Source organism: Rhodamnia argentea, chromosome 9 (assembly GCF_020921035.1).
Source record: "Rhodamnia argentea isolate NSW1041297 chromosome 9, ASM2092103v1, whole genome shotgun sequence".
NCBI lineage: Eukaryota > Viridiplantae > Streptophyta > Magnoliopsida > Myrtales > Myrtaceae > Rhodamnia > Rhodamnia argentea.
The window spans coordinates 2,490,642-2,512,583 of NC_063158.1; the positions used below are offsets into that span (position 1 = coordinate 2,490,642).

The 21,942-nt window shown below is 42.3% G+C and overlaps 3 protein-coding genes, 2 non-coding genes and 1 pseudogene across 8 annotated transcripts; 3 read left to right on the top strand and 3 right to left on the bottom strand.

Annotated features, from left to right (window-relative positions):
* Positions 1-140: 140 nt before the first annotated feature.
* On the top strand, positions 141-214 carry TRNAV-CAC. The gene has a single exon. It is a non-coding gene; the product is annotated as a tRNA-Val (tRNA).
* Positions 215-988: 774 nt separating this feature from the next.
* On the top strand, positions 989-6,690 carry LOC115756099. Of its 4 annotated transcripts, XM_030695780.2 has the most exons (8): positions 989-1,097; positions 1,724-1,995; positions 2,118-2,769; positions 2,875-3,074; positions 3,995-4,239; positions 4,508-5,596; positions 5,862-6,043; positions 6,140-6,690. In XM_030695780.2, the coding sequence occupies exons 2-6, from the start codon at positions 1,724-1,726 to the stop codon at positions 5,521-5,523; spliced, it is 2,385 nt and encodes a 794-aa protein (XP_030551640.1). In that variant the 5' UTR covers positions 989-1,097; the 3' UTR covers positions 5,524-5,596; positions 5,862-6,043; positions 6,140-6,690. The 4 variants fall into 4 exon arrangements, with proteins under 4 accessions (XP_030551640.1, XP_048141378.1, XP_048141379.1 ...); XM_048285421.1 differs by having other exon boundaries at positions 5,791-6,690; XM_048285422.1 differs by having other exon boundaries at positions 5,811-6,690.
* A 1,236-nt stretch (positions 6,691-7,926) lies between these two features.
* LOC115756101 (serine/threonine-protein kinase BSK7) lies at positions 7,927-14,054 on the top strand. Its single transcript, XM_048285423.1, has 11 exons — positions 7,927-8,022; positions 8,067-8,170; positions 8,392-8,612; positions 9,048-9,183; positions 9,664-9,797; positions 9,878-9,983; positions 10,607-10,692; positions 11,485-11,673; positions 11,964-12,116; positions 12,855-12,968; positions 13,321-14,054. Exons 2-11 carry the CDS (start codon positions 8,089-8,091, stop codon positions 13,561-13,563), a joined length of 1,464 nt encoding a protein of 487 aa, XP_048141380.1. The 5' UTR covers positions 7,927-8,022; positions 8,067-8,088; the 3' UTR covers positions 13,564-14,054.
* Positions 14,055-14,992: 938 nt separating this feature from the next.
* Positions 14,993-17,873, bottom strand: LOC115756102. The gene is made up of 2 exons (XM_030695786.2): positions 17,465-17,873; positions 14,993-15,643 (listed from the first exon to the last, which is right to left on the bottom strand). The coding sequence occupies exons 1-2, from the start codon at positions 17,746-17,748 to the stop codon at positions 15,070-15,072; spliced, it is 858 nt and encodes a 285-aa protein (XP_030551646.1). The 5' UTR covers positions 17,749-17,873; the 3' UTR covers positions 14,993-15,069.
* A 264-nt stretch (positions 17,874-18,137) lies between these two features.
* TRNAC-GCA lies at positions 18,138-18,209 on the bottom strand. Its single transcript has one exon. It is a non-coding gene; the product is annotated as a tRNA-Cys (tRNA).
* Positions 18,210-18,651: 442 nt separating this feature from the next.
* On the bottom strand, positions 18,652-20,471 carry LOC115756103 (annotated as a pseudogene).
* Positions 20,472-21,942: the final 1,471 nt, after the last annotated feature.

The window sequence follows — 21,942 nt, forward strand, 5'->3', positions numbered from 1 at the left end:
ATTACATGTTGAGTCAAAGTTTTGGGACAATTCATGTCATTTTTCCATAAATTTACGCATCGGTGCTGATAGAGCATCAATGACTCGGAGTTTTCCTCTATGTAATTAATTATTTGAGTTTGTGGAGATGGCCAAAATAGGTCTGGGTGGTGTAGTCGGTTATCACGCTAGTCTCACACACTAGAGGTCCCCGGTTCGAACCCGGGCTCAGACATTTTCTTTTTAAGACCTACTCTTTTCCTTTTTCTTCCCCTTTTTCGGCAACTGCCCTGACAAGTTTATGGCTGTTCGGAAAAAAAAAAAAAAGATAAAGGAGGAAACACGTGCGCACTATCTTGGGTAAAAAAAAAAAAAATTAGAACATTTGGAATTTTGCTTAGGGATGATGGATTCTCGATTCGTAGGGATCGGGAATCGGACCGGTTGATCCGATTCTCAAGCTGTCCAATCATTAAATTGGTCGCAATATAGCAAATATTTGTTGAAATTAAAAATAGAACATTGGGGATTTGTTTAGGGATGATCGGTGCTCGATTCGTAGGGATCGGGAATCGGATCGGACTCGTCGGTTTGATTTCTGGGCCGTCCAATCATTGGATTGATCGCAAGAGAGCAAATATTCGTTGTAACGTAGTACGTTGATTATTCATGAAGCGATTAATCACAATATGGAAAATTGGACTAGCCATAATTGGTTTCATAAGAATGAAACTGGGGATCGGACCGAAGCCCTAGAAAAACGGATCTAGTCGGACGATCTTCGGTTCTATCGATTCATTATGCTCGGCTTTAATTTTGCTTAACGAGAAGTTACGACTATCACGAACACGAATGGCGAGATGGAGCAAACTCTCATCCCCAGTTCATCGCAGAAATGATGGGCTTTTGCTTTCCGTAGAAACCCAACGGGCCACAATAAAAGCCCATAGTTCAACCCATTCAGGGACTCGTCCAAATTCAGGGCATGAACAAACTCATTTCACCTCTCTGTCTCTCTCGGTGCCCCGAGGAAGCTACTGCGTCCGTCACGGAAAACCGGGACTCGTCCTCCAAGCCTCGCGGTTGCAGCCGTGAACTGCGATTCCTTCTCTGTTCCTGTAAGCTCTTCTTGTTCCGTGCTCGGGCTTCTGCACATGGCGACTGGCGGTGGCCACCGTCTTAACTCTAGTTTCTCTTGCCGCGCCTTTCGTTTTCCGTATCACCGTCCTGCCTTCGAATTGCATGAAGCTGCTGTTTTTTTTATTTATTTATATATATTATTGGGATTATTTTCTTGAAGCGTCAGATTTTGATGCTGTGGTGTCGCTAGTTTTATCTAAACAACTGGTTTGGATTATGTCCGGCAATATGATCGGTCGCCATGTTAGATAGGGTGTTATGAAATGGCTACGTCCGCAATTCCTTTTTTTTTCCTCAAATTGGATGGGTAGAGCAACTTTCCCAACTCTTTAAGCTTATTTGTTAGGTCATTGTTCGCTAGAGCTTGAAATTTGAGTCAGACTATGGGGATTCTTTTGAAGGGTTCATCTACTCAGAGGTGAGGCACGTCAATGAATCTGTCATATCGGTGCAGCGGCCTTTTTGTTCTTTTCTTTCTTTCGGCCCCTTCGTCTTTGCGCTGCGACATTGTTGTTTTACTTTTCTATAAGTCGGATGGCTGATCAGTATTTGTGGTAGACGTGGATCAGTCATTGTATTCTATGTGCTGCTTTGTGTGTTACAGATGGCTCGATGGGATGAGATCTTATCACTTCCAGTGCAGAATCCTCCGTCATTGGAGTTTTCAGCTGCGGATTTAGTGTGGTCCAAGGTGGAAGGTTGGCGTGACAACATTGATAGAGTGGCTTTGATTCCGTATGCTAGAGTTGATGATTTTGTGAGGGGCGAGTCTTCAAACAAAGATTGTCCAACGAGGTTTCATGTCGAAGCACGGAGGAAAAGACCTCTTGAGATGGCTTATAAACCTAAGGTTGATGGAATTCTTGAATACATACTGTAAGTGGTTACCTTTCTCCAATTTTCAGTAAGAGTGTCTCATGGAAGTAACATAATCGCCGATGTTGCTTCTTGCCATAGATGGGGCAATGCTGCAGGATTGCTGATTGATTTTGTTGTAGGTATTGGTGTTCCTTTGGTCCTGATGACCACAGAAAGGGTGGGATCGTCCGGCCTAGTAGGACTAATTATGTCCCCAAGAAAAATAATGCTGGTCGACCTAATACGAAGAGGGGCTGCACCTGTCACTTTATTGTGAAACGCTTAATTGCTGAACCGTCGGTGGCACTTATCATCTATAATCAGGATAAACATGTAGATAAGAAAGGTGTTCCCTGCCACGGTCCCCAGGACAAGAAGGCAGCTGGTACTCGTGCCATGTTTGCCCCTTATATCTCAGAGGACCTTCGCCTTCGAGTCTTGTCTCTATTATATGTGGGTGTGTCAGTGGAGACGATAATGCAGAGACACAATGAATGTGTGGAGAGACAAGGGGGTCCTACTAACCGTGATGACCTTTTGACCCACAGATATGTTCGTAGACAGGAGAGAAGCATTAGACGCTCTACGTATGAGCTGGATGCAGATGATGAAATCAGCATTGACATGTGGGTGGAAAGTCACCAGAGCCACGTTTTCTTTTATGAGGAGTTCTCTGATTCTGAACCATTCACTTTGGGCATTCAGACGGAGTGGCAATTACAGCAAATGATTCGGTTTGGCAATCACAGCCTTGTGGCTTCTGATTCAAGATTTGGAACCAACAAATTGAAGGTCTGATTCTACCTTGAGTAACATATCTATCTTTGTGATAGCAATCGTTAGATATGAACTTGCCTTCTAAGTTAGCTGACTTTTCTCTGTTATGATGTCCAATAGTATCCTATTCACAGTCTTCTCGTCTTCAATTCTGACAACAAGGCCATTCCTGTGGCATGGATAATAGCACCAGCATTTGGAAGCACAGATACTCATAGATGGATGAGGGCTCTGTATAATAGAGTTTGTACTAAAGATCCTTCGTGGAAGTTGGCAGGGTTTATTGTTGATGATCCTCTAGCTGATGTCCTCGCTATCAGGTAGAGTGCTTTCATTCATCCAACTGAATCAGAATTTGATCTAGTCATAGAAGTCTGGATCATCTTAGTTGTATAATTCTCTTTAGCCAATGTTTTGGGATCCACTAATTTCAGACTAAGCGCAGAGAGGACTCAAAACTTGGATGGTTGCTAAATGAAACTGATACAGGGGCTGTGAACTTTCTGATATTTCTCGTACACATTATTTTCTTCTAAGATTTTCATTGTTATCTTGCGATTTAGAACTTGGAAATTTATGATGGTGGGGAATGTTGAAGATGAGTCATTTGAGACTGGCTTCTATGTGGATCATAAACCATAGTTACAGCCCTTTGTTCCTTGAGAATTGTATTTCATGTTGCAGGGCTTGAGTTCTTATTGCTATTATTCATTGTAGTGATAACAAGGAGACATAAGGATTAATCCTTAGGTGGATTCCTTGATTATTTTGGTGCTTATCACTCTAATTAAGATATATGTCCATTTCCTTCCAAAATTGGATATAACATGGCTATTTGTTGGATTATCTACTGGGAATGACTCTCCATGAACCATATTTTAACGCACATGTTTGATCTATCAGTGCAGTTAAATGTACATTTGCTGCTGATATTGGTTTGAGTATGCTTATTGATTGGACTATCTGCTGGATCGATTGGCCTACCCTGAACCACGATTTCGGCATACCAATTTGATTTTACATTGCATAATATCGGGCTAGCTGCTGCAATTGAGTGGCATTTGCACCTTTAGATAAATCTGCCCTCGGAGACTTGGATTGATGACTGCATATTTTGATATGTTGCAATAATTCTTGCCGCTATAGACTGATGTGTGGGTGCTGAATTCTTCAATCCTTCTAATGAAGCATAGTTGCTTGAATTGAATTTCTACATCCCTTGCTTTTCTTTTGCGTTCAGGGATGTCTTTCAATGCTCTGTGCTACTTTGCTTCTGGCGGTTACGTCATGCATGGCACAAGAACTTAGTAAAGAGATGTCAGGAGACTGCAATGCGTGTGGAGATGGCTGGACAACTTGGACAGGCAGTAGACAGTATCTGCAGAGGAAATGGAAATATGGATTTGTTCCAAAGTTTCATGGATGATTTTGTTGAGGCACGCCACTTCATGGATTATTTCAAGGCAGTCTGGTACCCCCGTATTGGTCTGTAACTATGGTTATTTTGTACCCGAGTAACTTTCTTTGTTGGCTTTCAGCTGCCAATTGATTTCACACAATTGAAAGAAGTTGAGTCAGGCTTTCTATCGAATTCAATAGGGACGAGATGATGGAAATTGTATTGGGTCCCTTGATGCGTTTTTTATTTGATTACACAGAGATTTTTTCTTTTCCTTTTTGAGCTGTTTTAAGTTGCTGATTCTCTCCTTTTTCTAAAGAGAAGATGATCGGATATTTTCGTCTATGTATGTAGGGTCATGGACAGCTGCGCTGAAAAATCTTCCACTGGCGAGTCAGGAGACTTGTGCCGCCATGGAGTTTTACCACAACCAATTAAAGCTCAGATTACTGAATGAGGACAACACCAGTGCTTATCAACGGGCTGATTGGTTGGTTGACAAGTTGGGTACGACAGTGCATGCTTTCTTCTGGCTCGATGAGTACTCAGAAAAGGAGGATTTTTCACGATACCGTAAAGATGAATGGGCCAGTGGCTTAACATCTTGGCGCAATGCATTGAAAATTCCTGATTCTGATGTTAAGCTAGAAGGGAAATTTGCAATAATTACTAGCCAGACTCATCGAGACATAGTTCACATTGTCTGGAATCCAGGTTCAGTGTTTAGTTTATGTGATTGTGATTGGGCAGACATGGGTTACCTGTGCGAACATGTCTTCAAAGTAATTAAGGTCTGTCGTGAACGAGGTTCTGCTTTGCCATCTATCAGTCTATTTCAGTACAAGCGGGCATTGCTTGACATGTTACACTGCCCTCCTCATGATTCATTGGTACGGGATCATGCTATTTCTTTGGCAGTCTTTATAGAGAAGCAGTTGAGTTCACTAATTGATGAAGGAAGTAGCAATATCACTAACAAACCACAAAGTATCAGAGTGATTTCCGAAAATCAAGGCGGTGATTTGGTTGAGGAAAGAAATGAGAACTCATCATCTTCTTCTGATGGGCATAATTGTGTGGATACGTCAGAGACTCCCGGTCGTACCACGGAAAACTTGGGCGGCCATCTAACTGATATGGCAGTCGAGCCAAATGGATTTTGCAATGAAACTGGTAAGGAAAATTGTGGCAAGATGGATGTTGATGGGCCATCTATTTGTAGCTTGACACCTAGATTACTCCACGTTGAAGAGGCTCCATCTAATGGTTTCCTCCTTGAGAAGAGGGGGAGTGATTCCATTAGTAAAACAACAGATGTGGTAAATGCTCCATCTCTGGGTGGCAATGACCTCGCTGATTTTAAAGCTTAGAGCATCGAATAGATTGAATTGAGACAGCTAAGAAGAGGATAATGACCCATTGAAGTTGCCGTTTGTCGAGTGGGTAAGCGGCCTTTCCTTAAGTTTTGCCATAGATTCAATGGTCTTTTGAGTTTTAAATCTCTTACCTTCACTCTGTTATTTGTCTGACCGGCAAAAAATTTCGTATTGGGTGTCAACTGAACTACTTTATTATTTTCCATGCATGTTTTGATCGTATGAATGTCTATGAGATAGTGAATAAGCTCAATTTCTCAGGCCTTGTTGAGGAAGTGCAGTCACCAAGCTCTTTGGGACAGCTGATTTGTTAGGACTTCTCCTCTGTACAGGCCGCAGTCATGATTGCAGTTTTAGCACTTGATAGAGATGCAACTATGCTCTGAAATGCCACAGAACCAAAGCTATCAAACGTTCTAGGAACAGAGAAATTGAAGCTGCCAACTTTGATGTACAAATCATGGTCAAATTGGAATCTCCTCCTTGGCCCCATGCCCAAGGGTCCATAGATCAGGTACCCAGTTGCTGCATATGCTATTATTGGTTTAATCATACAACGACCACTACTTGCGCTTTGAACTCGAAGCGGTGTCGATATTCTTGATTCCAGGCTGAGGGATCTGCAGCACTAAAAGAGAACTCAACGAATGAGTCTGGGCAACAGGGAGCGGTCTGTTTTTCTCATCGACCATCGAGCGACGCATCTCTAGTTTCCGAAGCCCGAGGAAATACCCTCTTGTAGCTTTTGGGGATTGCTTATCATAATTGATGTACCATTCGCACGACATTTTCTGCACTCATGCGCATCTTTCACGTGTTATGTTCACCTGAAAAATGTGAAAGGAGAAAAAAAAAAAAAATTTGCTGCGGACAGCCCGAGTGTCTGATGGCTTCTGTGTCCTGAGCTGAACAGTATGGCATATTGACCAGAATGGAGTCTTTGTTGTCTTATGTTTGACAAATGACAGGACAAAAGGTATATTTGTATCTTATCCAAGAGATCGACTCGTGCTATGTTTGGGAACTACTTAAAGAAGGGCACAGATGCGGGGATAATTGCGTAACTATGATTGCAACATGGAGCAAAATGGGAATAGGTTTGGAACAGTTCCAATCAACAGTTGTGCCTCATGAATAATTAATGATGCGAGCTTGACTATTTATCGGTTTTACTAATAATACGGAATATTCTCTTGCTGATGATTTGAAGTTCAAGAGTAAATCTCAAAATGCCCCTGAAGTGAACTCGAATTGCCGAAATATCCCTTAATTACATCTTGTCTCGTAAAGTTTAGAAATTGGAATTGACCCAAAGTCTCAAGATGGTATAGCGACAATTGTAAATTTTAACATCGTTTTTCTAAGCTTGTTTGTCACACTTCACTGGTTATCTCAATCTTGACTTCGAGAAAATTTACTAGATACTGCCGGTAGTGTGATGTTCGATATTTAATCGTAGCAAACAAAAAGGAATAAAAAAAAGAGATGATTTATCAAATAGTATTGTGGAAGATTTGATAGAAATAAATAGCCTTTATCCATATCAAATTTCTACTTTAGATTCGAGATTAATGAATTCAGTTCAAAATTAGGTACTTGTCGTCGCGCTCGCAACGCTATTTAGACACATCAAACAAGAAAATGGTACAAATTTTTAGGGAATTCGTATCGACCAGCATAGTCACATTTGATGTTTACATATGATTTTGAGGATTTAAGTGTGTTTCTTTTTTTGGAGAGATAGAGAGCGCCTTACCTATATGGGGAGGAAAGAAACACGGGAGAAGCAGAACAGCAGGAGGAATTGGGTGAAGAAGAAGAAGAAAAAAAGAAAGAAAAAAGAAAGGAGGAAAAGAGCAAAAAGTGGACTCACTTTCCATATCCATGTCCATGGCCTCCTTTTTGACCAAATCGAGAACGAGGAATCAATTCCCAATCAATCACCCCCTAGTCCCTCCCCCTCTCTTCTCTTCCTTTCCCCAACATCTCTCTCTCTCTCTCTCTCTCTCTCTCTCTCTGTATATACTCTTCGCTGCTTCTTCGTCTTCTTCCTGGCGCGATCTCTGATTTTGAATCGCCCCCCACCCCCCAACACGAGGAGGACCGTTCTGTTGACTCCCCAGCTGAGTTGACCCGCTGCGACACTCCCCCGAAAGGTATGCATCCATGCTTCCCATCGCGGACCCCCCCGGGGGGAAGTTCCCACCCCGCGAAGGGAAATGGGAGCCTGCCGTGTGAAATCTGAGGTTTCCTTTTTTTTTTCCTTTCTTTTGTAGCTGCGGTGATGGGTTTTGTTCGAAAGCGCAGTGCGCGGACGGGAAACGGACGTTCCGAATCTAATCTCTCGCTGTTTTGTGTTGTCTGTACATGCGCGTGGCATTGTGGTGTGCTTGTGTAGCTTTTGGAAGGCGTTGGGTTAAAAGCTGGAGCTAGCTAGTGGGAGGAGAAGAGCGTTGCTGTCCGAGGTTATTCATCGAGCGGGGGCTCGGAAGTTTGTGCTTTTCTTCGAAGAGTCGCTACTTGTTCGGGACTCATAGTCGAGACATTTCTTTTATTGCGATGGGGTGCGAATGCTCCAAGCTCTCGCTTTGTTGCTATGATTCGGTGCAGAGCGGACAGGTTCCGGAGCCCAACGTTGCCGGTAGTGTTTCTTCTTGCTCTTTTGATTTTTTTACCAAATGAGTCGTCATCTACCTATCCTATGTAGGTGCAGCGGGGCCACCTAGAAAATCATTCGTCTGTTCAATTTTTGACTCGTTTCAGGCTCGGTCACTTGGGTTTGAAGACTTTTGAGTCGTGCAGCTCTGTTTCTGTGCAAGTGTAAGTGGCTGGTTCTAACGTAAAGAGTCTGTGCCGTTGCAGATAATGAAAACGATACCGAAGTTGGTGGCCTGCCTGCATTCCGGGATTACACCTATGATCAGATTAAGGTGGCTACATCTGGATTTGCTGTGGAGAATATTGTTTCTGAACATGGTGAAAGGGCACCCAATGTTGTCTACAAAGGCAAATTGGATAGTCAAATGCGAATTGCTGTGAAGCGCTTTAACAGGTCAGCTTGGCCAGATGCACGGCAGTTTATGGTGAGCATACTTTTACAGCCACCGTCAATGAACAATCGTGCCATACTTGTTTTGGCATCTTTTCCCAAAGGGCAACTTAATTTTTCTCTTTTTGACTTCTTTTATGGAAATTCTGCTGTCTTGTTTCACAAAGAAGATAATTCTGCGGGTTTGGTGCTTCGACATATGTTTAGTGGGGGTAGAGCATTATGATTGTATTGAGTTGAATTTATTGGATGAAAGTTGTCTTGCTCAATGGTAAATGTGATCACCGACTCCTCTGACCAGTTTGGCTTGATGGAGCTATGCTTTTTGTTGCTCTATCAGGCTAGTCCTATCTTAAAATAGTGTGTCACTTGAGTTGGTTCCACAACTTAATACTGTGCTTAAGAATATCCCGCAGTGTGATTTTTTATGTGACTTGTAAATTTTCTCCACCTCTAAACACATTTCCAGGAAGAAGCAAAAGCTGTCGGTCAGCTCCGTAATCAGAGGTTGGCAAATCTACTTGGCTGTTGCTGTGAAGGTGAAGAGAGATTGCTTGTTGCAGAATATATGCCCAACGATACATTGGCAAAGCACCTATTCCATTGTAATTTTACTGAACTGGAATGATCTTATGGTTATCTTGGTATTAGATTTTTTGTTCACATCTAAATACGCCTCGCTCTGTGTGGATATTCTAGATAATACCTTCTTCCATGTGAGAACAAATAACTTAATTTGAAGATTTTTGTACTAGGGCTAAATATTATGCTTATTGGGCCCACGATTTTAATTTGAACAGAAAAGGCTTTGCCTGTCTTGCGAGTTCACAAGCTATAATACTTTCCGACTCTTGACTGGTTGTTCTTTATACCTCGATCTTGCATTCTAGGTGCAGTATTAAGAACCACCTATATCATTCTCTGAAAGTTCTCACGACTATTTTTAAGAGAAACTAACATAATTATGTTGAATTTGCTTAAGGGACTATCTCCAATTGTGTACGACTTTCATTCTCCTTCCTAGTTACATTCATTTGTCTATTGATCGCCTTATGATTCTGCAAATGAAATGAATGCCAACGTAGGGGAAACTCAACCTATGAAATGGGTGATGCGGTTGAGAGTGGCTTTGCATCTTGCCGAAGCTCTGGAATATTGTACTAGCAAAGGACGCACCCTTTACCATGATCTGAATGCATATAGAGTTCTTTTTGATGAAGTAAGTTCCTATTTCTCTTCCAACAACTAGAAACCGAAATGTTGTCAATTGTGCTTTTGGTCTTACGTACTGTTCTCCAGGAGGGCAACCCTAGACTTTCATGCTTTGGTCTTATGAAGAACAGTAGGGACGGAAAAAGTTATAGTACTAACTTGGCTTTCACTCCTCCCGAGTATCTGAGAACAGGTAAAATGACAATCAGTGTGATTTTTGAAGAAGTTTACTTACTTCTTTGTTTACGGTCTGTCAATCAATTTCCTTCTTCCACTTAATTTGTATTTGGCAAGGACATGAGTTTAGCCATTGAAAGCAGACTTGCTGATATCAGCTTCCTATATCTATCGATTGATTTTCTTTTTCGTTTCGCATTGCTGCTGGAACTGGAGTCTGCCCAATACAAGTTCAGAGATACTAACAAGAAATTGAACGCATCTATTTCAACTGAATTAGATTTCTTTCTCCTGTTACATGAGTGTGTATATGAATGGTGTTTTGCTTTCCTGGAGCTTGGATGCTACTCGTCTGATGCATGGAGTTAGAATTATTCCTGTTATACTGGTTCCAGGACTCGAGGTTTCTAAGGTTGTTATTAATAATTGTCAGGGCTCTAGTGCCCACCCATAACAATTTCAATCATTGTCTCTGAGAGCTGTACTCAATGGGCTTTTGGTGATTAATTGTGTTACCTCAAATGGGATTTTGCATTCTATGTTGTCTGTTTATCTCTCTGATTGCCATTAGAGATTTCTCGATATTTTTCTTTTGCTTGTTTTATGCTAGATAATACCCAGGCCACTTGTTTTTGGCAGGACGAGTAACGCCAGAAAGTGTTACATATAGCTTTGGCACCCTTTTGCTGGACCTCATTAGTGGGAAACATATTCCTCCAAGCCGTGTAAGTTGACTTCTTTAAAGCATAATTCTATTGCATTGCTAGTTTAAACTGACGGTGCACTTCCTTAAATTGAATACGTTAAGGACAACTGTAGATTAGGATGGGGAAAGGTGGGCGTAAAATTACCAACAAGTGAATAGTTTAGCCATTGTCCTGGAGAATTTTTTTTTTTTTTTTAATATGTAGGTTCCCTCCATGATTTACTAAGCAGCAAAGAATGGAAAACATTCTCAAGTTAGTTTAGGACATAGCAAATTGACATGGACTCAGATCTTGAATTGGTTCTAGAATGGTGAAATACATTCTAATGTTTGGGGTGGGTGATTTTGAGTTTCCACTGACCCGTACACTCTGTAAAAATGTCTATTTTAAATCATTGACTGCTGTATGTGTATCGTAACTTCAAGTAACTTCAAGGCATGACATACATGGATGGTTGTCACAAGTCATTTATGAATGTAGCGATGAGTTTCCTGGCTCATGATGGTCACTGTTAAATTGATCTTCGAACTTTTGACTGTGGGATAGAACAGCCCATTGAGTATGTAAGTGACTTATTGTGAATCATGGAAAACTTCCAAGCATGAACACTAGAAATATCTGAACCGATTCTAATATCTAAAAAATGAATTTAAAGATTATTTCAGTTCCACAACAATTTGTAAGACCATCTTTTGGGCAGCAAAAGAATCTGTCCTCTATATGGTAGTACTTTTCTCCTCGAGGCCTACAATTTGGAAGTTTTGTGTAAAAACTTCTGGCTCTTATTTTGGTTATTTCCCTTCTTTTCAGGCACTTGACCTAATAAGGGACAGGAATCTTGAGATGCTCACTGATTCTTGTTTGGAGGGTCAATTTACAAATGATGATGGGACAGAGCTTGTACGTGTAGCTACAAGATGTTTGCAAGCTGAGCCCCGAGAGCGGCCAAACCCGAAGTCATTAGTTGCTGCTTTGCTTCCTCTTCAAAAGGAGACTGAGGTATGTCATCAATGATAGCTTGGCTAAGCACTTCTTATTTCCTTTGTTGTTTTTTGGTCAGAAAGATATGTTCAAATGCATCCATGGGAGACAGTTGCTCATACCAGAGGGCGGACGGTAGCTGATGAATGACGAGGATGCTAGAAGCATTTTGTATTGTTGTACATTTTTCACTTTTGGGTTTTGAACAACCAAATTTTCATGTTCCAAAAGATGGCACTGGCCTTTTTGTTTTTATAGAAACTTCCCCTCTAACTACTGCCAGAAGTAGCTGATCATTTGCTTTGCAGGTTCCCTCACATGCACTGATGGGTATCCAGCATAGTACGGCATCTCTACCTCTATCTCCACTCGCTGAAGCTTGTGTAAGAAAGGATTTGACTGCTATACACGAGGTTTTGGAAAAGCTTGGGTATAAGGATGATGAAGGTGCAGCTACTGAGGTATGTTTCTATTGCTGTGCTTAAGATTTAGATTTTGGAAATCTGAGGCCTTGGCGCATGATCTCTTCCTTGTTTGTGGTCCATTTAATGTGTACAGTGACTTGGTAGTTAGTTTATATCTGTCAAATTCTAGGTATGTTTCTATTGCTGTGCTTAATATTTAGATTTAGGAAATCTGAGGCCTTGGGGCCTAATCTCTTCCTTGTTTTTGGCCCATTTATTATGTACAGTGACTTGGTAGTTTGTTTATATCATGACTTTAGCTTCATTTTCAATTTTTTTGGATACTTTATTCTTATCATAATATCAGCATTCAATTAAGATTTCATGTTAGATAGTTGATTTATTTGTTTTAGTGTTGTCACCATAATTCACAGCAAACGTTTGGCATTGCCTTGTAAATGTCTGATGCAAAATATATTTCCTGTTCTGGATGAGTGAGGATCAGTGACTTTGTTTCTTATCATATTCATTATAACTGTTGGTACAAAATGATTCCGTTGTTGAGAATGTCTAGTAAGTTGCAATTTGAAGTCCACTCGTGAATCCTAAGATGCCAATTTTGTACATCACTTAATAAATTAATTCCAGTGATGCACGGGGACTGAAGTCTGGCTCCTCTTTGTGAATGATTGTGTATGGTTAGATGTCTGTTGTCTCTTGCATGTTAAGTATTTGATTCTAAGAAATTTTGTCAATTTTAATTTTTTTTCATATTGTTGATCTTCTGGCTTGCAGCTTTCTTTCCAGATGTGGACAAATCAAATGCAGGAAACCTTGAACTCGAAAAAGAAAGGTGATGCTGCTTTCCGGCATAAAGATTTCAGCACTGCAATTGATTGCTATAGTCAGGTTAGTATCATCAACGATACTCTTGCTTGCTTATATCAAACTGCAAGCAACATAGATATCTCAAGTTATTTTGTTCGTCTTCTTTGACTTAGTCCCCACTTCAAGTTTTAAGGATATCACTGCTGTTGGAAATATGAGGTTTCAAGTTAATTAGGAATATTAATATGCACACTCTGGGATTTCAAAAAGAATCGCTGGAATGAAATGGAATTAATGTAACTACCAAGAACTATCTCAATTACATCTAAGCTGAGGATTGCAGATTGTCGTTAGTTGATACAACTGGTTCTGGTGTTAAAAGTGTGTTCAGACTGACATATTCACCCTCAGCTGACTGTCTTTCTATTTGCAGTTTATTGAAGTTGGAACAATGGTGTCCCCAACAGTGTATGCACGCCGCAGTCTGTCTTACCTTATGACAGACTTGCCAGAAGAAGCCCTTAATGATGCGGTGCAGGCTCAAGTGATATCGCCAGTCTGGCATATCGCCTCCTATTTGCAAGCCGTGGCTCTTTTTGTGCTTGGTAGGGAGAATGAAGCACGTGTAGCACTTAATGAGGGATATGTCCTTGAAACTAAAAAGAATGGTTCTTGACCACAATTGGAACGAGTTCAAATGTGGATTGATTACCCGTTTCCAGATACTGTTCTTTGCCTAGAATTGGGCATCAGATGCTTGCGGAGGAATATGAGACTCTGAACTTCCCAATACAAAACGAAACCCTGGAGTCGATCCTCCACAAAGTTCTGGTTGTATATTTGGTTCATCAATTATGTTTCGTCTGGTAGTTTAGGAGCCTTTTCTGACGGTGGACTGGCAAGTCCAATTGTTATGCCGAAGGCCAACCTGTGTGCTGCAGCTGAAAGAGCATTTTCCCTTACGAGGAAAATTTTGTACTCGAATGCTATTTATGGTTTCTGTTAGGTGAAAATAATTAAGAGACAAGCGATTGGAGCATACTTTCAGAGGGGTTTGGAGTCTAAATGTGCATTAAGAGATTCGTAGGATATGCGCCATGGTTGTAATTTCTGTACAGCAGAATGGTTCTTTGACCTCATCTCTTTTGATTGGCTTATTTAAACAGAGCATTACCTGTGTCTTTTGACCTTACTGCGAGATTATCTGGTTGTGCTGTTTCATACAGACCATCTTGAAGTGTTAGTGTTTTCAACTAGAGATTACGGATGATATTAAGTCCAAACTGCACTAGAAAATGATAACCCTCCATGTCATCTACGCCCTTTTTCAATGTCGGGAAACACATTTATAACTAGAATATATATACACAGAATCGGTAGTATTGGGTTTGCTGTTTTGAACTACATACATTGGTATGTACATGGTTATACTCCATGTATTCCTGCTTATGCATCCTTCCCCTCTTGGCCTCCGTGTCTGCACGTCCATGCAATTCATGGTCAACATGTTTGATTCTGAAGTGCTGCACTTGCCCATGGAAAGCACCAACGGTAGGGTAGAACCATGTTATCAGTTTGTGGATCATGATATTCTTTGAAAAGTACATGACCATCACTCTTCGTTTCAAGATTTTGAATATCATTAGAAACACCAGTTCCCTTCCATCTTGCAGGGCCCAGGCTTCTGCAATTATAGCAGTAGTGGTGCCTATTTTCCTACTAAATTCTCTGAGCCAACATCCTAGACTATCCCTGAGCACTTTATTTCATTACATCTGTTGCTGTGACTTTGAAGGATCAGATGTTAGCTATTAATGGCATTCAGCAAAAATTCTTAAGGCCCCAAGTAGTCTAGGATTGCATACAATGGTTCTCCACCATGGACAGAATTGCTTCCAAGCTAAAGATTCCAGAGTTCTTAAGAAAGCTGAGCATGCACACCTATTCAGAAAGCATCTGGCAGTCTGCAAATTTCCCTCGTCTGGCCAGGCGCCTAGATGTCACTCAAACAGAGAGAGAGAGAGAGAGAGAGAGAGAGAGAGAGCCATTCTTCCGACACAGCTTTCTTGTGAACTTGTCGTCCTCAAAATTGATACAGGGATGCCTGAGCAAGAAATTTGATCTTTCCTTTTCTAAATTTCATCTTCCAAAAACAATCAAACAATCATAAGACAACCCCTGTTCATATACAAAATGGAATCTTTAAACTAGCAATATTTCTACTGGTGCCGTGTTCGCTGCTCTCGGCTATTTCCTTTAAGCTCGTCCAAGATTTTCTCCTCCTTTTGCTGGAAGCACCGGCAGTTGCTTCTGCATCTGCACTTTCAGGTTGAGTCTGCCTCTTGGCCCCTGATCTACTCCTCTTTTGCCTCTTCCCATCAAGCAAAGTCTTTGTCAATGGAGTTGGAGGACTGACTTTGGCAAGCGTGTCGACCTTAACTGCAGGTGAACTCATCTGGCTTGCTTCCTTGGTCTCATCCCCACGTCCACTTCCCATGCTTTGGCCACAAGACACCAGAGGCTCAGATTGTGGAGGTTTCAGTTGGGAAGTTGATTTGGCTTTCATGGGACATAACTCTTTCATGTGGCCTTTATCAGTACCTCGTTTCAGATTCCTATGTGAACAAAAGTGGCACATGTATACAACAACGTTCTGAGTTGCATTGAAGGGTTTCCTGCGTCTGCGCTGTGATTTTGGTCTATTCTTCTCAATCCGAATGGTGCAATTGTAGCCAGGTTGTAAAACAGTTTCGCATCTAACAAGCAAAAAGAAGTTGATTAGGTCAGGTACTTTAAGCCCTCTAAAAACCCTGACAAGATATTAAGTCAAGAAGAAAGGCGAAGAGTGGATCATACATGGCTGATAGACTGAGATACACAAACTACAGCAGCAAGTACTTATCTAGACACTCTGCTCAGATATTGGACCTGCCGAGATTAAGAGTACTGATTATAACTGGTGATATAAGAAAAACCAGATTCCCTGTTTTCATTTTATTTCTTGATGTTCCTCCTTTCAAGAAAGAAATATAACATACAAAGTTCAATCAGTAGGGAGTATGACAGGCTGCAATGAGATGCTTGCGATATGGACACACACACACACACACACACACACACACATATATATTTATGAGAACAATAAGGGCATATCCTCACTCAGCAATCAACTTTGATGGTTCACACACACACATATATATATTTATGAGAACAATAAGGGCATATCCTCACTCAGCAATCAACTTTGATGGCTCATAATAAACAAACACCTTTGGTATGGACTTTCACATAATTGCATGGAAATGTGCTCGATGCAAGTGGTGGCGATGATGAATATTGTTCGTAACAAATAATTCTACTATAGCCCTTCTGAGTGTAGAAACAATAACCTATACAATGCGGTTTGGACATAGTCATATCTTTAGAAACACAGACATTCAAGACATGGAAGTGCAAACATACAAATCCACGCAAGGTAGGGAGACTACTTAGTGCCGGAAGCTACGTAGAACACATTTATTTGGAATTTTAGAAAAGAATAATTTTTTTCAATATCCATTCTGTTGTTCAACATCATGTGCATATGTAATGGAAATTGCCGATGTCTCGGACAATGCCTTTGACATCATTCAGCTTTTAAGGAGGTTCCAGTTGAATTCATTTTCAAGTGAATCTACTAAAGAATAGCAGGCTAAGGTTAGGGTAAGAATATAATCCTTGTCTGCCTTGCTTATAAGTAACTCTAATACCTCCAAGGATCTACAAACATAATAACCATAGAACTGATGCCTCCAAGAAGTATGCAGGTGCTATGACAAATTATTCCAAAACTTAATCGAAAGAGTAACAAATGTAAAAGCAGCCATGCTCCATAATATTCGGCTGGATAAAATACCCACCAGGCTTAAGTCCTATGAAAGGAAGAGAAGGGTCTTGATAGAAAATGGAGGACTATAACTGGAAAAGACAAAAAGAAAGTGAGGTTCTTGAGAAACGGACTGTCATCTATCCATTTATATTTCATCATCTCAAATTCATTCTAAGGAACTTAGTTTTGGAGCATTTGCTGATAAATATTCATATTCCTTAAAGCACTCGTTTATTCTACTAGCATTCCACCATGTGCAACTGGGTTCGGTTCCTTGCTTTGACCTATGCAGGAACTCCCCAACCAATAACACAAATACAGTCAAATAACTAGCTGAAATAGCGATTCACATCGTTCGATCTTCACACTATGTTTGATAGAAACATTACAGAATCTGTCCCAGCATCAGACCACCAACTAGGGGGAGGGAGACAACAAAACAACATTTATCTGTTTTCCAATTACTGGTATAAGGCTCCCTAACTGAAGCACAAAGCACAATCAAAACCAATCATCCAAAAAAATCCCACACCAACTTATGATTCGCATGGAGCTACAGAGCACAAGCATAGCAACATACGATGAGCCACTCAATTCCATCACCCAAACTTTCATTCACGAAAAAGCTCAAACATTCAGCAGCAAAAACTTCACAAGTCGAACCTAAATAACAGGAAAGGGAAATAGAAAACAAGAAGAAGAAGCAAACCTTTGGCAAGAAACAAGAGAAGGGTCAGGTGGAACCCTCAGGGACTCTCCAACAGAGGCCAAACGACGTCCGAAAAAGGCGCTCAGCGAGGGAATTGACGCTTCTCGGCCCGTCCATTCTGCTAACTTCCGCAGGTGCTGGAGCTTCAAGATGGACTTGGGATTAGCGTGAGCCTCCCCCTTGCTGGGTTGCTTTCGACCGGTGGTCTCTTCTCTCAGCGTGATCGAACTGCTGTGCGACGCTGTCTGATTGGTGGACCTTCCGCCTCCTCGTTTCTTGCCCATAATTTTCTCACGGGAATTTAGCCGAACATCTGGTGGGTGGTGTTCATGCTTCACTAGGTGAATCGAATTCGTACTTCTAACAGAGAGAGTGCGGAGTTTCGCTAGAAAAGGAACATAAGGACGTAATCAAGGAGAAGACTGCAAACAATTTAAAAAAGAAGAAGACGAAGACGAAGACGAAGCAGCAAACCTGGGAAAAATTTGAAAAAAAGTAAAGAGTTTCACGAAGACGTCACCGGCTTGAAAAAAGAAGAAGAAGAAGAAGCAGCAGCAGCAGCAGCAGCAGCAAATCTGGGAAAAGAACTGAAAAAGTACAGTTTTCTTCGCGAAGAGGTCACCGGCTCCAAGCAAATTTAGGAAAAAAATTCAAAACGTAGAGATTCATAAAGAGGGCCCAACCGGGTTCGAACCGGTGACCTCTTGATCTGCAGTCAAATGCTCTACCACTGAGCTATGGACCCCTTGCCTGATCGCAATGTCCAGATTTACATTTATATAATAAATTTTTTTAATTGAAGTTTTCGCAATTAGCTGTAAATAAATAATTGACATCGAACGTGGCAAGTTGTTATATTCTAAGATTGGCGTTCCCGTTAAAACAGTCTCTATCGGAAGATAATTCACATTGGGATCTCATTTCCATTTTTTCCGTATCACTCCGATCTACGGACGATCGCCACATAGTACAATTGTTACATGGACATGATGAGCATACATTATACATCAAATTTAGGATTGGAAATTCAAGATCGCTTGCCCAAAATCAATAGCAGTATTTACATTAATCATATGCAATTTGACATTTGGATTATATAAATAGATCAATCTGCAACATGGACCAGCAGCAGCAGCAGCAGCCCCTCTCATCATTACACACTTTCGAAACATGCAAATTGCACATATTGAAACAATCATCATGCGGACAGCTACGACGAACACACGAAACTCCGATTACACTTTTACGTATGTAGCCGAAAAAGGCGTCACGATAGACAAATTTCTTCCCCCTCTTTAATTAGTTCTCCGCAACTTCATCTTCATCGTAATCCTCGACTTCATCGGCCACCGCATCCTGGTATTGCTGGTACTCCGACACCAGGTCGTTCATGTTGCTCTCGGCCTCCGTGAACTCCATCTCATCCATCCCCTCCCCGTGTACCAGTGGAGGAAGGCCTTGCGCCGGAACATCACCGTGAACTGCTCCGACACGCGCCGGAACATCTCCTGGATCGACGTCGAGTTCCCCATGAACGTCGACGACATGCGCAGCCCTGTCGGCGGGATGTCGCACACGCTCGACTTCACGTTGTTCGGGATCCACTCCACGAAGTAGGACGAGTTCTTGTTCTGGACATTGAGCATCTGCTCGTCCACTTCTTTGGTGCTCATCTTGCCCCGGAACATGGCGGAGGCAGTCAGGTACCGGCCGTGCCTCGGGTCGGCAGCGCACATCATGTTCTTGGAATCCCACATCTGCTGCGTGAGCTCGGGGATCGTGAGGGCGCGGTACTGCTGTGACCCCCGGGAGGTCAGCGGGGCGAAACCCACCATGAAGAAGTGGAGGCGCGGGAATGGGATCAGGTTCACGGCGAGCTTGCGGAGGTCAGAGTTGAGCTGGCCGGGGAACCGGAGGCAGCAAGTGACTCCACTCATGGTGGTTGAGATCAAATGGTTGAGATCGCCAACTGTTTGTGACATGTGAATGCATACATTGGAACTGTCCGATTAGACCAGAACACATGGGACATAACTAACAAAATTAACAAGCCACACCAGAAACAGAAATAGCTAACTGATTTAAGCATTTTTAGACTCACAGCTTGGGTTTGTCAGTTTGAGGGTTCGGAAGCAGATGTCGTAGAGGGCCTCATTGTCGAGGACCATGCACTCGTCGGCATTCTCGACGAGCTGGTGCACGGAGAGAGTGGCATTGTACGGCTCGACCACGGTGTCGGACACCTTGGGCGAGGGGAAAACCGAGAAGGTCATCATCATCCGGTCAGGGAACTCTTCTCTGATCTTGGAAATCAATAGCGTCCCCATCCCCGAGCCTGTCCCGCCTCCAAGGGAATGGCAGATCTGGAAGCCTAATTATGGAGGCATGTATGAGCATTGACGGACACAGATCGATCTCTCTAGGCCTAAAAGGTTGACTAAAATAAATGACTAATGAGATCATAACTTAAATGTATATGTACCTTGGATGCAATCACAATTTTCCGCCTCTTTACGGACGACGTCGAGGACCGAATCGATCAGTTCAGCCCCCTCAGTGTAATGTCCCTTGGCCCAGTTATTGCCGGCCCCGTTCTGGCCAAAGACGAAGTTGTCCGGCCTAAAGATCCTCCCGTATGGCCCGGTGCGCAGACTGTCCATAGTCCCCGGCTCAAGGTCCATCAGCACTGCCCGGGGGACATACCGGCCCCCGCTAGCCTCGTTGTAGTACACATTTACCCGCTCGAGCTGGACATGGGAGTTGCCAGTATAGTTCCCCGCAGCATCGATGCCGTGCTCCTCGCACACAACCTCCCAGAACTTGGCCCCGATCTGGTTGCCGCATTGGCCGGCTTGGACATGGAGGATCTCTCTCATCTTGGACAAGATGAAAGAGGCAAAATTTGGAATTCTTCAAAAAAGAGAATGAGCTATGGAATGAAACAGGAGGGGTTCAGGCTTGGCCTTTTGTAGGGGGCAAGAAGATAGGAATTGGAGATATTTGTGACACTGATATTTCTCCTAATATCATCTAACATTGCAAGAAATAAACAGAAAGGAGCTGCAAAATAATTATGAAGCTGTGCATTTTCTCTTTAGAGGAGAAGTCAAAATCAAACAAAGAGCTTGTGAGCTGGATGGTCGGCAGAGACAGCAAGACACTACTTAAAATAATTGGACGCAATCAATTTGGAATTTACCCAACATTTCTTATCTGTTAATTTGGTGTTCCAACAAAAACAGCACAATTTCCATGTTTGGCTCCAGCCCTCTTCATGATTTCGTTCGTTCTAATTACTGCTGTGAAAGTTGCTTCTAATTATATTCACCTTGTTATGGAGGATGATCATCTTCCCATATATTGAGCTCATCTACCAATCACCGATAATCGACTGCTAATAAGTCGCTAAATTCCCGTACAGCGCCTTCCCGAAAGCAATTCCAAACGCGCTAAACTCCGAAGACATGGTGTAATTTCTCCGTGGCGGCGAGTCTTTGCCCTTGGTCATTATGAAATTGAAAGCTGTTAATGGGGGACCTTAAAAAAAAAGGCCTCTTCTTTTGGTGGCAAGTGGGTGTTGTTTGCATTGAAGAGATAAGGGAGGAAATAGTTAAATGAGCCAGAGATGACAGAGGAGCTGAGGCAGAGGAGATGATTGTCCTAGTGCTACATGTGTTGCAGAGATCATATTATTAGGTGCTTCCTGATTATAATCAACTCAAGCAGTCGAGGTTGAGAAGTTCGACAGAATGATGAAGCTTGGAATCTTTCGATTATTGGTGGCATGAGAGTCCCTACCTGAGTTTGTCTTTCCAATTTTCCCTGTTAAGTGCTGTGTTTCCGCCACGCCACTCCAAAAATTCCTAGATGGGGTGGTTGGCCAATCCCGTGCTCCATCGGCCCAATGCGGATCCCGCCAGGTTGAGCAGCGGATCAAAATGATTGGCACCCTTGATCTTGAACTCGGGCAAGCCTTCCAGGATAAGTCTTACTGAGGTTGTTGCTGGTGTTGGGGCATCCCTTTCATGGCATCAGCACATAATGTGTTGCAGCAGATGACTCGGTAATAGAACCTCTGTGGGGGCAGACATGGACTAACAACCTCCATGCTCGTTGTCACCAAAATAGGGTTAGCCCGTTCCTTCCAACGCATACGGAAGGAACGCTTGATCTTGAACTCGGGCAAGCCTTCCAGGATAAGCCTTACTGAGGTAGTTGCTGGTGTTGGGGCATCCCTTTCATGGCATCAGCACATAATGTGTTGCAGCAGATGACTCGGTAATAGAACCTCTGTGGGGGAGGACATGTACTAACAACCTCCATGCTTGTTATCACCAAAATAGTGTTAGCCCGTTCCTTCCGACGCTTACGCCGCACCTATCAAACCTATTTGGTGGATTTTTCAGCATGCAATATTTAATGCACACCCATGAATCCGCTTAAGAGGCAATTTATGAGCACAGGACCCCCACGACATG

What these genes read in the sequence shown, in the direction of transcription:
- LOC115756102 (XM_030695786.2), bottom strand. Translation starts at nt 17,748, where the DNA reads ATGGGCAAGAAACGAGGAGGCGGAAGGTCCACCAATCAGACAGCGTCG. An exon ending in TCTCTTGTTTCTTGCCAAAG is followed by an intron (nt 15,644 to 17,464) that starts GTTTGCTTCTTC and finishes TTTGCTTGTTAG; the next exon opens with ATGCGAAACTGTTTTACAAC.
- LOC115756099 (XM_048285421.1), top strand. Translation starts at nt 1,724, where the DNA reads ATGGCTCGATGGGATGAGATCTTATCACTTCCAGTGCAGAATCCTCCG. An exon ending in GGAATTCTTGAATACATACT is followed by an intron (nt 1,996 to 2,117) that starts GTAAGTGGTTAC and finishes ATTTTGTTGTAG; the next exon opens with GTATTGGTGTTCCTTTGGTC. An exon ending in GCTGATGTCCTCGCTATCAG is followed by an intron (nt 3,075 to 3,994) that starts GTAGAGTGCTTT and finishes TTTTGCGTTCAG; the next exon opens with GGATGTCTTTCAATGCTCTG.
- LOC115756101 (XM_048285423.1), top strand. Translation starts at nt 8,089, where the DNA reads ATGGGGTGCGAATGCTCCAAGCTCTCGCTTTGTTGCTATGATTCGGTG. An exon ending in GGCAAAGCACCTATTCCATT is followed by an intron (nt 9,184 to 9,663) that starts GTAATTTTACTG and finishes ATGCCAACGTAG; the next exon opens with GGGAAACTCAACCTATGAAA. An exon ending in CTCTTCAAAAGGAGACTGAG is followed by an intron (nt 11,674 to 11,963) that starts GTATGTCATCAA and finishes TTTGCTTTGCAG; the next exon opens with GTTCCCTCACATGCACTGAT.